General features: G+C 38.0%; 1 protein-coding gene across 3 annotated transcripts in view; it reads left to right on the plus strand.

Annotated features, from left to right (window-relative positions):
* Positions 1-17,661, plus strand: part of STAT2 (signal transducer and activator of transcription 2) — a 41,111-nt gene that overhangs the window by 12,731 nt on the left and 10,719 nt on the right. For all 3 annotated transcript variants that reach the window (XM_072408399.1, XM_072408408.1, XM_072408416.1), the window contains 11 exons: positions 2,211-2,296; positions 3,950-4,098; positions 5,759-5,917; positions 6,196-6,288; positions 8,576-8,635; positions 9,401-9,421; positions 9,514-9,601; positions 10,407-10,463; positions 14,202-14,285; positions 14,948-15,046; positions 17,038-17,173. In XM_072408399.1, the coding sequence (XP_072264500.1) occupies positions 2,211-2,296; positions 3,950-4,098; positions 5,759-5,917; positions 6,196-6,288; positions 8,576-8,635; positions 9,401-9,421; positions 9,514-9,601; positions 10,407-10,463; positions 14,202-14,285; positions 14,948-15,046; positions 17,038-17,173 (1,032 nt within the window). The remainder of the gene's footprint in view (positions 1-2,210; positions 2,297-3,949; positions 4,099-5,758; positions 5,918-6,195; positions 6,289-8,575; positions 8,636-9,400; positions 9,422-9,513; positions 9,602-10,406; positions 10,464-14,201; positions 14,286-14,947; positions 15,047-17,037; positions 17,174-17,661) is intronic.

The following is a 17,661-nucleotide window of genomic DNA, read 5'->3' on the forward strand; positions in this document are numbered from 1 at the left end:
CACTTAAATCTACCCATGCAGTAAGGCTCCCCTTTCAATTGCTAAATGTCTGATTTCTCAATCCTGCAGGCTTTCTCCTCTCCATATGATTGTTACCCCAAAGCAACTATTCTTCACTTCTCAACTAGGCTCAGGGGCCCTAATGTCACTATGTTCAGTGCAGAACTAGCTGTCCTGGATTGCATGAAAATTGAATGGACTAGCCCACATCCCAGAAGCATTGGACAGTGGGGAAGAGTGCTCTTTGGTGAGGGAGCGGTGATAAAAATAACTATTTGTAAATATTGGTTGTCCCTGGGACAAAATTTCATATTTATTCCATGCAGCTCAAATGGGGGACCAGTTTGCTCACATCATGAGTAAATTTATGAATTGCACCTGTTTCAGAAGGTGTTGAAGGGAAAAAGGTTGCATAAAGCTTGAAACACTTAAGCCTTAAACACTGAATCTGCTGAAAAATGCATGCCCTAATTAACAAGAAACAGTTTGACATTACTGTAAAAACGTTTTGATTTATGTCTCAAGATAAAAAATTCATTTCAAAAGCCTTTAGAAGATAGTGTTTCTAACCTTTGAGACCAGTGTCTTAATTTAATACATTAAAAGTTAAGTGAACTGGTTTATAAGCGCAAGTGGTAATGATCCCCCATGCCGGGTAAAGATCCCTTTTTTTGGGCCAACTATAAACCGATTTTGTTGCTTAATGTCAATCTGAAAATACTGACTAAGGTGTTAGCTAACAGATAGAATCCGCTGATCCATAAAGATAAGGTCAGATTTGTTCCAACATATATGGCATCAGATAGTATCCTTTGCTAGATCTATTATCCAGCAAAAAAATGTTTGAAACAAAATTAATGCTTCTTTCCCTAGATATGAATAAAACTTTTGACTCTCTGTCATGGCACTAGTTAAAACTTGTATTGTAGAAGTGGCGTTTGGGCAGGAACTTTATGGTCTGGAATAATGCTATATATCATTGTCCATCGGCAACAGTTTATAATTGTGGGTATGCGTCCAATCCATTTTACATTAACAGAGGTACTAGACAAGCTTGCCCCTCGTCCCCCCTGCTATTTATTTTAGCACTGGAACCCCTAGCGGCACACATGGAACTGCCATGACATTAAAGAAATTACTTCTGCAGGCTTGTCCAAAAGGATTTCATTATTCGCAGATGATTTCCTCTTGTACCTTACATATCCACATATCTCTTTACCCTGATTGTCTGCCATTTTTCCATTTTGTCTCTCTTTCAGGTCTTCAAATTAACCCCACAAAATCATTGGCCTTAAATCCGTCCCTTTCCCCCACTGATCAAGCCCTAATACATTCTAGTTACCCATATTGTTGGGTGAAAATATTAGCCTATTTAGGAGTACAAGTAACTGCTCATTATAAAGATTTCTATGGTACTCTGCTCTCCTAAATTATTGGGATATGCCAAATATTTCATGGCATGACCTCCTGCCCAAGCTTCTGTATCCAATGGGTACTTCCTTTTTCTTTTCTGTATCAAGCTTTCCAACAAAAAGTCTCAAAACCTATTTGGGAAACAGGAGCCCCAGAGATCAACCAAAAAGTGCTATTTAGGCCCATATCTGAAGGTGAATTAGGTGTGCCCCATTTATATTCATATTAACATCCCAAATTGCACCCTAATCTCTACCCACTTAGAGGCTGATTGCCATTTGTGGGCATTTTCCCAATGTCCCCGTCTTCTGTGATTTTGAGCCCTCCATACTGTAGATCTCCATCTTTTAGTCCGTTCATGTCCCATACTATAGCAGATTTGGACTAGGTCAAACACTGTGCTGGAATAATCAGTCCGTATCGCCCACCTATGTATATATTTCGTATTTCGTATTTTCATGTTCAGCCCGATGACTGATTTATGGCTAAATAAGGGCTCCAACACAGTAATTTGTATGCTGTCCCATCAAGTAGTTGTTACCTGTTTCCTTTAGCAAGCTTAGGGAAATATATTTTTGTTGGTACAAATTTTTATATGTATAAGTTTTACCTATGATTTAGTTAAAAAGTTAAGTGAACTACAGATAGTTACATAATATACAGCTTCTTGTGTACACGGTGAGAAGCTATCTTGGACTAACAAAAAGGCTGAAGCTCAGCTTTAAGTTGCATGAAACAATTCCATGCAATCTGCTAATTAGAGATAAATTATGTTATATTATTTTTCTTCGTTATAGCTGCTGCAACCCTTTCAGCTGATTACATCAAAGTAAAGATGCAGTACCTGCAGAGCCAATTGAACGACCTGGACCGAAAACGCAGGGTTAGACCATTTACAAGAATATATGTGTTTAATGTACAGTTAAATTTGCTGCAGATAGCACACAGGTTGCAATCATCAACTACACATGCAGGGGCACCCACGAACAGTAGTGACACATATTACACACACAGCAAGCAAGGGAGCATAGTAAATGCAGTCTGAAGCTAGGCTGATGCACACAGAGCAGTGTTCTCCCCAGCCCCTTTTAGCTGGGCGCACCACCCGGCATTTTATAGCCATTTTATGTAAAATTATTTACAGCATATTTCTTGGTAAACCCACATCTTTGCCTACTTGCTACCACCCAGCTGTTTTTATGTGGCTACTAAGAGTTGGGTCACAATACAAGGGGCTGCCACCTGCCTACAATTTCTTCCCACCCAGCTCAAAAATATTCCTGGGTTGAGCACTGCAGAAGAACTGGTGCACATGAGTTTTTGTAGAACAAATGGTATCTGGTGCAGCACAGGTAGTGGATCTGGAAGGTGATGCAGAAACACGGGTAATTAGCAGGAACTCTGGGGTCACTGGAAAACCAGAACTGTGGTGTTGCAAGATGGTCAGGAACTATGGAGCCATGCAGGAACTCACAGGTTACACACGAGGTCCAGGGTAACAAGAGAAACTTAGTAGGGAACTTTCAGGTGGGAACTGACAAAGTATAGGTGCTTTAACAACCAAATAGTGAAGCCAGTCATCCCTGTCCAGGAATAAAGCATGCATTAGACAGGAAAATCCACATGCTGGTAGGCAGCGGTCGCCAACTGGTGGTCTTGTCCGTGAGAAAATGTTGGTGGTCCATGCCTCTGGTCGATGCACCCCTGAGCAAGATCAGAAGGACCCTGCTGGGGGGGACACACACCGGCAAGAGCGTCAGACTATGTTCCCTGTACAGATCCCAGGCTCAGGGAAATGGGTAGATTGTGTCTCTGGACAAAGGCTCATCCCTGCGATGGGAGAGTGGGCTGGTTCTGGCATCGTTTGAGTGATACCCAGCTCCCTGTGCATGCGCAGTGCAGGGCCAGTTTTTAGTTGCCCGCCGGTCTGAAAAGTTTGGGGACCACTGCTGGTAGGTACTAAGTAGCAAATCAGCAGCGGCTTACTTCTGTATGAAAATGGCACATGATGGCAGGACTACAAGTAGAAGCTCATCAGTGGCTTTTCTACCGGTCTGTCCCACATATTTGACTTATTCTTAGTAGTAACGTGTAGTTTTTAAGCAAGTAGGCAAAGATGTGGGTTTACCAAGAAATATGCTGTAAATAATTTTACATAAAATGGCTATAAAATGTGAGCTCAGTGTATTAACTTCATTCAAATCTTTCCAGAAAATATGCCTAAAGCTTTAATGTTTCAAATTTTTTATTTTGGATTGGGTTGAAAAGAATTTAAACACCTGAAAGGGTTTTTTGCCATCTGATTCACATTTTAGAGACTTGTTTGCTTTTTGTTCTGTGGGCACAACAGAAAGTAAAAGGAAACTTTTACAGTGAGTTACGTCCTCTCTTATACAGGTGTCACCAAAAAACTTCCTTTTGTTCAGGAATAGATGGCGCATATAAATTGAATATGTGTAAAAAAAAATTTTACATTTGGTATGAATTGTTAGTGTCTTGTTATATTTCGATCTCTTTTTGTTATTCTACACTAAAGGAAGTCTTGAGTCAGATAAAGGAGCTTCTTGGGCTCTGTGAGACCCTTCATGGTTTTCTGCAAAAAGAATTGAGTGATTGGCTTCAGAGGCAAAAGTTAGCATGCATTGGAGCCAGCACAAACACCTGCCTCCAAAACCTGGAAAGCTGGTAAGCAAGGAACAATTAAATGCATGTTTACTTAAAGTACAGCCAGGGTGGAATTTCTATGCTCACTCTCTGTCCTAGTGAAAAAAAATGAATATTCATTGTCATTTATATCCTAAGCAGTGATAAAATAAGTCTTCATATACTATTAGAAAAGAGGCAATCTTTGACTTTTAACTCTATATCCTGTACACCTCTTATTACACTATATATGGGTGAAGGTTTGAACTGTACATAAATAGGGGTTGCAAATGACAGACAGGTAAAGACAGTGACACAGGAGGAGGAGATGTGAAAAGTGAAAGGTGAATGTTTTGAATATGGGGGGTAAATGAGAGCGCAGAATCGAAGGTGACGCCAAGATGGGGAGGAGGGGCGAATTACAGTGTTGTTAACAGTTAGAAATATGTCAGGGGGAGATTTGCAATTTGAGGGGGGGATGATGACTTTTATGTTTTGTGTGAGTGCAAAGGAGGAGGTGAAAGATGGTTGGGCTCATCCACTGCAACATTAAAGTCATCGAGGATGATGGTGGGCAGGTCATGGGAAAGAATATGTGGGAGCCAAAAGGCAAAGTTATCTGAAAATTGTGAGACTGGGCCTGGGGGCGTAGACAACAGTTGAGAATGAGGGCTAGGGGGCGGAAAAGACAGATGGAATGGACTTCAAGAGGGGTGAAAATTAGAGAAGGTGAAATAGGAAGGACTCTGTATGTACAGTTGAGGCGGAAAATGAGACCCATATCACCCCCTACTCTCTTGCCAGGTCTAGGGGTGTGTGTGAAGTGCAGGCCTCCATAGGAAAGTGCAGCAGCAGAGGTAGTCAGACAAGGAAAGCCAAATTTCATGAGAGCCAAGGAGTTTAGTGATTTAGAGAGCAGAAGGTTGTGGATGGAGATTAGCTTATTACAGACACTTCTGGCATTCCAAAGACTACAAGAGAAAAGAGGAAGAATTGATGAGTAGTGGGAATGGGAATGAGGTTGGGAGGAAGGTGTATGATGGTGAAAGGGTAGGGAAGAGAGAGGCTGTGGGAGGACCATCTGTCACGGTACTTATAGGCTGACTGTTGGTTGGCTTCCTGGGTCCTTACCCCATTTGACTACGTTATGCAGGAGGTACAGAGTCCCCAACCCCTGGTTTCACCACTGCAGCTTGCAGGGAATGATGACATTTTTTTTCTGGGGGTGCACCATCCAGGTTTGTGGGCCTCAGACATTCCTGGGATGGTGACTGCTGACAGTAGAATGAATTGAATGGGGTTCAACTTTATGAGGCAAAGAGTAGTTGGAAGAAACAAAGTTTTTTTTTGTTATTATGAACCTGCCTAGAGCAAAAAATCCTCAATAAATTGGAAGGTGCCTACATTCTGTTTTTCATATAGTGTTGGTGGGATGTTCAGATGTCTGCTAATCTTTGGCCATATAGTGTATGTTAACTACAGTTTATGCCAATACTCATAGAATATTGTTTTTTTTATTGTTTAGCGAACTGTGGCATCTGAATGGCCACTAGTTCATTGTCAATTTAGAATAATGTTGCTGCTTTATTTTGTAAAGTTTTTGTCTGTTTACTTTTAGGTTCAATGAACAAAGTAAAAAATAATTTAAAAAAATATCAAAAATATAAATATTTTAAATTATGATTTACCTTTCATAATCCAGGATAACAAAGACAGTAGAAGTATTTTTCCATTTGAGACGTCTTCTACGTCGCCTGTGTGATCTCTCAACTTTTTTGTCATATGAAGGGGACCCTCTGAAGACTGAACCACAGACCTTGCAGTGTAGGCTAAATGAAATGCTGTGTAGTCTATTACAAATGTAAGTGTCTCTTATCACTTTTTTTTGCTTGTCATTTTAAAAACCACTCTTTTGTAAAATGTAAAAAAAAAAATGTGGTCATAGGTCCACTTTCTGCAAACATCTATCTGTGTCTCTCATGTCTTTTTCCACTATAAACAATTCCCTTCTTTTCATTGTTACCTATCACATCCATTAGAAATGTTACCTTTATGCACTACAATCTACCCTGTAAACATCCAGTATTTTTAGTTCTAGCTAGAATGGCAGTTAAATCCACTCTGTATTCTTCCTATCAGATCTTTTGTGGTAGATAAGCAGCCAATTATGTTGTACCCTTGCAAGCGAGCATTGGTGTTGAAGACAAGCACACAGTTCTCTGTAAGAGCCAGGTGAGTCCAATCTATGTTTACTGGAACTGTAGAGCTGTAGAGGCCATTTTATATGGTCATGTTTTCTAAGTAGCTAAAAATGAGCAACATTTTTAAAACCAGGGTGATTTTATAAAATCTAACAATGAGGTCCATTCTTAACTGTATGATCAAGCTTCACAGCTTCTTTAGTTTTGCTAGGTGCTTCTAATTAGGTGCTACATTTACTTTGTCTCTGTGAAGTCTCATTTATATTCCCACTTTCTGCTTATAGACTGGCATTAAATGGTACAATGTGCTACTAAACTGTTACATTCAGCAGTTTGCTTAAGCTAGGTCCACACGGATGGTTTTAAAAACGCATGTAAATGTTCCTACTGTGTTTATGCACTTTGTTTTAGCGTTTTAAAGCTCGCCAACATGTATAATGCCATGTGCTGCAGTGTCCAAAATCTGCTCCCATTGGGAGCCATCTAACGGTAGGCCGATATCCTCCTCCCATCCGGTCACATACATTGGTTTAACATTCACTTCTACTGAAAACAGGTATAGATATATTGATGAGATAATCCCTTAACCCAAAAGGTCTCTATCACATATCCCTGCAAAAGAGGTGTGTGATAGGGAAAATAGGTAATATTTAAGCAGAGACTGAACAAAGAAACGCAGTTGTAAACACGTGAAAAAACTTGAGGGAGGAATACCAAGTTTAGATCTAAGGGTGACACAAATAAGTGTACTCCTGTGAATACAATCAAATCCTTGGCTCTGCATATATCCCAGAGGCAGCCACTCATGAAACCTGGTTGGTTCCTCAAATCGCGTAGAAATGGCTGGGTTACCCACTATAGTTGCCAACGGAATGTGAGGTGACATTAATTTGACTGAATATTTAACATCATTCGTCTCTCTTTAAGAATGCTGTATGATATGATTACCTACATCTCTTGCGCAGACATTGAGGGATCCAAAGTAGGGTGTCCAATGCTGTAGGAAGCATCTATTATGCTTCCAAATCAACCCACAAGGTTTTGTGGACTTTAGCATTTATTACCAGTTTAGTATTTATTACGGGTCCATCTGATTTGCTTGTCCTCCTGAGGCAAATATCCCATTTCTGTCTAGCTTTATCCAATTGCTTCCTCAGGGGAAGAGATTTAACTTGAGCTAACAAACTCTGGAATTTTGACGCTTAGTGAGAGCCCCAGGAACTCGATCCATCTCTAGGCGCTCAACAAGTATATAAGGTGCTAATTCTTGCAAAAGAGCTAGAATAGTAGATGGTAAGTCCACAATGTGTTTAGGAAGGTGACTTATATGTAAATTAGAGTGCTGTGTACAATTTTCAGCATCCTTTAGCTTATGGTGCAAGATTTGGATTTCAGACTTAAGAGAGTCAATATCCTCCTCATGGTCTTCTAAAACCGTGGTAAAATCAGTCATGCGGTCTTCCAGCTGCGCAGTGCCATGGTCTACTTCTTTCATCTCTTTAACGAGGGATCCCACTAATCTCTTAAACTGGGCCTCAAGTGCCCCATGTAATACTATCTGAAAATGTTCTAAAGTAAAAGAGGAGGAAAAGTGCAGTACCTCATCATCAAGTAATTGTGGATAAAACGCAGGATAGGAACGAGGTGAGTGATCCGTCTCCTCAGTGGAGAAGGTATGCCTGTCGTCCTGTTCAGGACTACTGGAAACCCAAGTTCTGTGTAAGGCTGCTTTGCGATACAGTAACCTTGTGAGGAACGGTCTCAAGAATCGCAAGTTGTTCCTGGGACCCAGGGCTCTGACAAAACAAGAGAATCCCCATCGTGTGGGTGCCTCCGTCATGCTGGATGGGCTTGCAGGACTCGCGGACACCATTTTCTACTGAAGCCTGGCGGAGGCCAAACGGCATTCCTGTTTTGCCTGCCTCTTCCTAGAAGACTGGGAATGTGGGCCCCTGTTGCCTGGGAATGCCCAAGATGTAAGGTAGCTGGAGCGCGAGGTGAGTATGCCTCGATGCTCTGCTGGTAGCTGCTCTTTCATCGGGTGGTGCAGAGCTTGATTAAGCTGCTGCCATCACGGAGACCCGTGCATGTGCACTTCAGGCTTTACTGTTTTACCCCCAGCGTCAAAATTCAAATCCTTTCTTTGTACAACTTTCCTTTTTAGATTTTTTTTATTGTTTTGTGATACTATTATAATTCCTTTTTTAAATACTACGTATTTATATAGCAGAACTATATTAAGCAGTGCTTTACAGACTCAATAGTCATGTCTATATAATACTATGAATGTCCTTCTTATTCTTTTTTATTCCTTTTAGACTCCTTGTGAATCTGCATGAACTCAAGAACAACATGAAGGTTTCCTACAAAATTGATAAGTATGTTTTAAATATCTCAATACTGCAAGAAACTATTTGTCATTTTTTTAAGCAAATGTCATAGCAAATAAAAAAAAATTGTATTTTAGATTTAACATTTCTGGGTATTTTTTTTAGAAGGAATGAGACTAGAGATTGTTGTTCCAGGAAGTATCTATCTTTTTTAAAAAAATTTTTTATTTCTTTCCTGCTGTAACAAATCAACCATGCTTTATAAAGATTTTGTCACTTTCCCCTGGATAAACTGTGTATATGTTTCTGTCAGTACATATGCAGGTTTTTTTTTTGTATGTTTACCTATTTATTTTCCATGTGGTTGATCTCAATGGACTTGTCTTTTTTTTTTGTTTTAACCTAGCTTTGTAACTGACACTTCAGCATGGTTTAGAGTTTTTCTCATCCGTATGATTATTTTCTAGATATTTAAAATTCTCAACTCGTATGAATATTCATAAGTCTATAATGTACCTGCCGGTAATGACCATATGTTCAGCGAGTCAGGTTTACCAACATTTGCAAACTAGCCAGCCTGCTCCAAAAACTGTTTGCAGTTATAAAGTGCAGACCTGGTCTGTTCTGATACAGTTTGAAAGATCTTACTTTTTCCTTTAATGCTTTATGCACATTGCCATTTTCCACAATTTAATGAGAAGTTAAAAGTTGAGACCAGATTTTTTTCTGCCTATTTCTATATAGCAGTATACATCATATCTGTGCTTTTGTTTCTGCCTTATTTATAAAATATGTCTTTTTTACCACCTATAGGAATCCACCCAGTCTCAAAGGGTAAGACCATCACTCTAGTGGTTTTTAGTTCTATTTCTAGATCTAATAATTATTTTTAAGCTGGAGTCCATAATTGCCTCTTTTCTCCAAAGATTTCGAAGATTTAACTTGCTTGGACCACAAGACAAGTATTTAGAGGATGTACAACGAGAAGGGCTAGTGGTGGATTACAAACATTTGGTAAGTATTTTTTAAATTAAGTATGTATTTGTGTAAAAAGTTGAAAATACTGAAAAAGCAGCATGGATAGACTATGAGACATCTTCAATATTACTAGAACAAGTCTCATTGGCTGTAACTAACTACTACTAGTTATGTAAAAATATATATTATATATAATTAGTTTCCTTGGGTTCACAACTAAACTAGGATGAATAGTGCTAGATCTGATCATTACACAAACTATCAAATCACACCCTGAATGCTGGGGATTTTTCTTGTGTCCACTAACACCAATGCAGAGCTTTGCATCGGTAAAACAAATATGGTGGTTTGCTTTGCAGCTATGGAAACCAATATTGAGGACAACTAATACTTTCCCTTCAGTGTGTGTTTTGTTACAGATCTTTTTTGAGCCCAACTTAATGCAAAGCATCTTAATGCAAAAACACCTGCTTCTATTATTGTGCTGCCTTCTCAAAGTGTCACATATGATTATAGAGGTTTTTTTGTAAATTTTAAGTAGCTACTACTAAGCTATTTTAAGTGGCTACTGAGCTACATTGACTTATTGGTCGGTGTTTGCAATAGTACCTGTGGTTTAGCAAACTGAAATTGAATTACCAGCCAGTTAATTGATGTATGTTCCTTATGTAGGTTTGTGCACAGGTTCTGAATTACTTTTGTGTTTTCAGTAGCTGGGGGGACCCTAACTGCATTTTTTTTTTTTTTTTTTTTTTTTACTTTAAACAGTTTTAGGCATTAGTCTCTTTTAGAAAAAGAAAATATCATATAGCCATTTTTTGACTATTTATTTTACCTTTAGACATTGAAAGAACAAAAGGCTGGAGTTGGAGGAAAAGGTAGTAAGGGTGCTAATGATGTAAGTATTCAGTCATATCCAAACTTTTCAATGCCATTTTTTTGTATTGAAAACTTCCCACAATGGGTTGATGTTACACTGTTTTAAAGTTATTCTCCACTCTTTTGACGTTTAAGTATTTTACAGTATTAAAACCTAGATTTAAATTGCATTACATCTATTTTTGATGTCACTAGGTCCGATGCAACCAGTTGTGGTAATTTCCCATGTGTGCAGCAGAAGTGCCACTTGGGTATTATGAAGGGTTCCAGGGCTCAAGGGTTTAAGAACCTAACTTTCCAAACAGCATAATGAAGACCAAAAAGTTATGAATATTTGTTTGAAATACAGTTAGGTACTTTTTTGGACAGAGACAACTTTTTTTCTAATTTTGGTTCTGTACATTACCACGAATAATTTTAAATGAAACAACTCAGATGCAGTTGCACCTCAGACTTTGAGCTTTAATTCAGGGGGTTGAACAAAAAGATTGCATAAAAATGTGAGGCACTAAAGCCTTTTTTACACAGTCACTTCATTTCAGGGGCTCAAAAGTAATTGGACAATTGCCTCATAGGCTATTTCATGGGCTGGTGTGGGCAATTCCTTCGTTATATCATTATCAATTAGGCAGATAAAAGGCCTGGAGTTGATTTGGGGGGGGGGGTGCTTATGTGGAAGATTTGATAACATGCGGTCAAAGGTGCTCTCCATGCAGGTGAAACAAGCCATCCTTATACTGCAAAAACAGAAAAAACCCATCCGAGAAATTGCTACAATATTAGGAGTGGCAAAATCTAGTTTGGTACATCATGAGAAAGAAACAAAGCACTGGTGAACTCAGCAACGCCAAAAGACCTGGACGTCTATGGAAGACAACAGTGGTGGATGATCGCAGAATCATTTCCATGGTGAAGAGAAACCCCTTCACAACAGCCAACCAAGTGAACAACACTCTCCAGGAAGTAGGCGTAAGGATATCCAAGTCTACCATAAAGAGAAGACTGCATGAAAGTAAATACAGGGGGTGCACTGCAAGGTTCTTTGGACAGATGAAACCAAGATCAACCTTTACCAGAATGATGGCAAGAAAAAAGTATGGAGAAGACCTGGAACAGCTCATGATCCAAAGCATACCACATCATCTGTAAAACATGGCGGAGGCAGTGTGATGGCTTGGGCGTGCATGGCTGCCAGTGGCACTGGGACACTAATAATACATAATACAGATGGACAATGACCCAAAACATACAGCCAAAGCAACCCAGGAGTTTATTAAAGCAAAGAAGTGGAATATTTTTGAATGGCCAAGTCAATGGCCAAGTCAATCACCAGATCTGAACCCAATTGAGCATGCATTTCACTTGTTGAAGACTAAACTTCAGACAGAAAGGCCCACAAACAAACAGCAACTGAAAGCTTCTGCAGTAAAGGCCTGGCAGAGCATTAAAAAGGAGGAAACCCAGCATCTGGTGATGTCCAGATGTGAGTTCAAGACTACAGGCTGTTATTGCTAGCAAAGGGTTTTCAACCAAGTATTAGAAATGAACATTTAATTTTCAGCTTTTTAATTTGTCCAATTACTTTTGAGCCCCTGAAATGAAGTGATTGTGTTATGTGCACTGAGTTGTTTCATTTAAAATTAATTTAGTGTACATGTAATTTGGTAATGTACAGAACCAAAATTAAAAAAAGTTATCTCTGTCCAAACATTTATGGTACTAACTGTATAGTTCTGTGGAAGCACCAATCTGCATTGGGTTCGAGGGTTTTAAGAATATGTACAGGCATGACCAAAATTTAAATCCAAACCCTATTTCTACTTTTAAAACATGCCCCAGCATTATGGTTTTCTATTACCTTGTTCCTTCAGCAAGAAATTAAATACAAAATACAGTATTGGGTCAGTTTCTATTGCTGTAGAAATGTCCCACTTCCCCCGGACGTAAATCTCCAAGAACCCTTTCCCTACAGTGTGTGGGATTACTCTTAGGAACCAAAGCAGCAACATTGTTTTGCTGGGGAAGAAGTCAATCTGTGCATGTGGAATTCTGAGTTCTGTAGCCAGCATAGGAAGGCTTGTACAGGACAACAGTGCTTGGGATTTAAACCATACTTTTTTGGATTTCTGGAAGCGCTGTGTATTTGTCTGTATTGGTGACTGCATTTTTTCAGGCCAATTTTCCTCAATTATCACCTCGAGATTCTGCCAGTAAAATATTTTCTGTCCTAGTCATTCAGAACTAAAGCTGCATGCACATTTTAGATAGCTGTCACTGACCATGTTCTAGTGTGTGTACATCATTCCCCCATTGTTTAGCAATCTGTCATAATGGATTACTAAATGCCCACCATCATTTCCTATGGTAGAGTATGGAATGGGGTGCCTCCCACTGTCCTCCATCCTCCCTTCCCCATAGAACTGGACAGCATTATGTGTACAGCGATAATGTAGTATAGTGTCGCTGGAAATGCTCAGGAAAGATTGTTTACACCTACAGAAATTGGATTTGTGCACAGCTTTAGAGGGGGCAGAATCCAAAAGTACAACATTTCTGGAAGATCAACAGATAATTTTTGTATTTGTCAAACAGATATAATAAAACACTTATAAAGTATATATAACACCAGAAAAGATTGCTTATTGTTAGGGTTTAGATATTAACCCCATAGCGGTAATCCTGAGTGTGACTCGGGGTGGATTTCATGTGCCTGAATCGGTAATTGAGTCACACTCAAGGTCGCCTTAAACTTAAAAAAAAAAAAACATTTACCTTGCTCCGTTGGTGTCTCCCGGCGTCCTGCTGGTACCCGCAGGTCCTGGGAACACGTCCTTTCTCTTCTATCTTCAGCCACGAACTGCAGCGACGTTCTACGGGGTTTCCCAGTGATGTGGGTGCGGGCGGGAGGATCGTCGGGAAATTCAAATAATTTTGTATTGGATTCAGCATAAAATAGCTATATTGAGTCCATTACAAAGAAATCACACTATATTATATACATAAAAAAATTATAATATATGTATTATATATGCTAGTGTACAGTTATATTACTTTTCACAATTTTTTTTAATGTATATTATTAAATGTAATAAATGTATTAAATATTGGACATATTTCAGTGAATTATGCCTAAGAATTATAGCTTACAATGTTAAATAAATATCCATGCAAAAAAAATGTAACACTTTTTGCGCGGAAATACACAGAGAATTAGAACACTAGGGTGTTAAGAAATATATGAATATGGATGAATAAGAATATGGCAGAGCTGTTATGTGTTAGATGTGGCTAATTATGAATGTCAGTAACCAAATAAATCAAGACAGAAGTCAGAAAAGCAAAAAAGCGGCCATTGAAATATCCAAAGGAAGCTGCAGAAGTTCAAAGATGGAAGTGGAATCTGTCCCTGGGATTACTATCACTCAAATCTCTACAAAAATAAGCTTAATTAAAGATGATTAAGAAAAAAAGCTAAAAATAAAATAGATGCTGCTTTGTTTGGCAAAAGGCATGTTGGAAAAAACGCAAATTTGTCAAAAAACAATACTGCACAAAATGGTATGTGCTATAATTTCATTCTAGAAACATACACATACCAGCCTACTGCAGAATAAATGCTTTGCTCAACACTTTTGTATATAAATTGCATCAATATGACATTATTTTAAATGTTTTACATTTATAAAAATTACCTGCTCAGCTCTGTCCTGGTTTCACTTGCTAATACTGTTTTTTATGCGTTCTGTTTTATTTTTAGGGATCACGCAGTGTCATGGAAGAGCTACATAATATTACATTTACAACACAGTTTAATTATGAAGGTGTCGAATTGACATTAGAGGTAATTATTGGTTATTTTTGTTCAGTTTACATGCCAAGTGTTTGAATTATGATCTTGACTGACTTTAAAGATAAAGAAACCATTGATCTGCATGTAAGGTGGGAATAACATAGCCGTTTCTTATGGGTTGTGAATATCTGCATATACTTAATTGTCAGTCCTCTCAAAACTCATTTCAGTTTTGTGTAGATGGTGAATGATGATTTAAGCTATTGGTACATATTGTATTATATGGAAATGTCAGTTCCTTTAATCCTGTTCCTTGAATAAGCTTTGTGTCATCAGGAGAGTCTTTCTCATGTACATGTATATTTACCCATCCAGCTGTCAGTGCGGGTGGAGTTGTACCTTAGGCATGAGACTGGAGCACACCCAGCACATGCTACAACCATATGTGAACCACTATATTTGTAATTTGGCGCTATAGTGAAATTGTGTTCTATGTAACCTAACATACTTATTCAGAGTTTATGTGTCCTTAGATTTTCTGCCGTGATTTTCTATCACTAATACACTGAATATTTGTTTTAACTAACAGACATGTTTATTAGACTACACACTTTAAACTTGCATTGGCACATTATATATTCTCTCACCTGTGCATTAACCAATTTGGTAATAAAAATCTTATACTGCATTTTCTTTGTATTTTCTTTACTTAGGCTGTTACCTTACCATTTGTTGTGATCTCTAATATCAGTCAGTTCACAGGGGCATGGGCTTCAGTGCTTTGGTTCAATTTGCTAAGTACAGACCCAAAGGTAAGTGTGTCTCACTGAAGATAAATACAATTCCAGCCAAATCTGGTGCTCGTTGCAACAATTCTATTTAGTATAGATTTGAGAATGTGCCCATTTTTGAAAACATAATCAGGCTTTACTGAGTACAGATGGGTCAACTTTAGGAAATTTATTGCAAATATGTGCTCCGATTTTCTTACTTCATCCTATTATGATTCCTGCAGCCATGGAGTCTTCTTTGTCTCCCTGCCAAGGCATAAAGGGTCAGGCATGAACATTAACCAGCTCCATTATGAACTATAAAAATTAAATGTCCACCTTAATCACAGACACTGCAATATGTGACCAGTTTCTTGTTTTATCCTTAAAAGTCACTTTTGTGCACATCTCTGATTTCATTTTCCTGGTTACTGGGCCTGACTTTATGGCGAAGCCTACCAACTCACGTGTCAGCGAGATTGCTACAGAGGCTAATACGCCTTGGTTTTTACTGTACAATCAACATTTTTGAAGCTTCTGTTTTTGAGTTTTTGAAGTTTTAATCATCAATCTGGAACAAATCAGGCCCCTGTAAGAAAGCCATTCTTAATTATAGACCATATTGTGCTGTCATCTACTACACAGGACTCTTAAAAGTTTCCAATGGAGTACAGGTTTACTCTGAGATGGTATTGTGTTAGCAGTGATTGATTTATTGAAAGCTTTGGTTCTTCATTTCTGAAAACCCGAAGCATACTTCACATTGGCCCTGATTTATTAAAGCTCTCCAAGGCTGGAGAAGATACACTTTCATCAGTGAAGCTGGGTTTGCTGGATCACCCAGCTTCACTGATGAAAGTGTATGGTCTCCTACCTAGAAATTTAATAAATCAGGGCCATTGTGTTTTCTGTTCAAACAGATCTGTATATTTCTGTAATCTAAATATTTTCTAAAAGGATGAATTTATATTAGAATGAAAGCAGAAAAAATTGTGTATATCTGTGCATTCAAAAAAGTTAGTATACCAGCAAAAACATTTTAGGTAATAGCCCTTTGCACCAGTGGTAAATGGGAAGAAATTCCCTAACAGGTGCTTTAATTTATTTTGTATTGTTGGCTGAACATTTGATCACATAAAAACTATAAACAAAATCTAAATTTAAACAATTACCTTATTACTCAAATAAATCAACCTGAGTATAAACTGAGGCACATATTTTTACCTGACAATACAGGTAGAAACTGAGTATAAACTTAGGGCACAAAAAGCAGCCGTCGATACTAACATGCAAAACATAACAAAAATGCCAATAAAATTATCGATCAAAATGATATGTTATTTTTAAAACATTAATTTTATAAAGGAAAATTAATAACATACTGTATTACTTTCTCCTTTTTACAAGTTAAAATATTTTGTAGTTTTGAGTTAGTTATGATGGACCACTTTCTCCTAAATGATTTTTTTTGCATGGTTGTTGGCTACCACTAGTTGGCGTTGTGCATTCATTTAAACTCTTTGATAACTGCACTTGTCTCCCAACAGGAACTTTTATACATTTTACACAAAGGCACATAATGAGCACTGTCTATTGGTGTGACCCGAATAAAAACTGAACAAATTTAGCAACATAAAAAGGGTCAAATTTTGAATGAACATAAATAAAGTTGCACTATACCTCACATCTCTAAACCAAGGGATGAAAAACTTTAACAATGTGGCTGTATTAAGACTCGCATTTGCTTGCTGTTCAATTCTAGTAAGGGTACACAGTCATTTCAGAGAATATATAAATATATATATATATATATATATATAATGTCATTGTACAGACAATAATCTACATGGGCATAAAAGTATTTAGTATATCCCAGGATGCATTATATAATATACAAATGGGCTCCGCAGGTTTTTGATACAGATGAGATTGGCTCTGTGGAACTTAAGTCTTTTACAGTTTGTGCTTTGACAATGGGAATAATGACTTAGTTGTCAATATAAATTACTTTTTTTTATTTTTTTATTTTACAGGATTTGACGTTTTTCCTTAACCCTCCAGCTGCCCCTTGGGCTCTCCTAGCTAATGCCCTAAGTTGGCAGTTTTCATGCTGCACTGAGAGGGGTTTGAATAAAAAACAGCAGCAAATGTTGGAAAAGAAACTATGTGGTATAACTTGTTTTCTAAACCTCTATATTTTGTTATTTGCTGGAATCTTACGCTAGTACATCTTGATTCTATTAAACTGACTCTTAGCTGGTACTTAAAGCTGATTGCTATGCAGATAATAAATACAAGGTAATGCTGCCCTGTAATCAAAGTATATCCATGTATATAGCAGAAAGAAAACAAATGACCGATAGATGGACTGATAGCTGTTCTGGTTCTTCTTTCATTGTCTAGTCACAGGCTGGGGCAGATTTAGAATGACCGGGTGTTCAGATACAGTGGGTTTAATGATTCTGGCTATCGGACTGAAAACATGGGCACCTACTTTGTATTACACTGGGGAACAATTGTGAACACATTTTTTGTTGACTTTTTTGAAATCATAAAAGCTTATTTACACTAAAATAGGTATGCTGATTCTGAAAGTGCAGTGAGTTTTCTTCCATCACGCCAGGTTTTTTCTCTACCGCTTATATTAATGCGATTAC

Source organism: Pyxicephalus adspersus, chromosome 1, assembly GCF_032062135.1.
Source record: "Pyxicephalus adspersus chromosome 1, UCB_Pads_2.0, whole genome shotgun sequence".
Classification (NCBI taxonomy): Eukaryota; Metazoa; Chordata; class Amphibia; order Anura; family Pyxicephalidae; genus Pyxicephalus; species Pyxicephalus adspersus.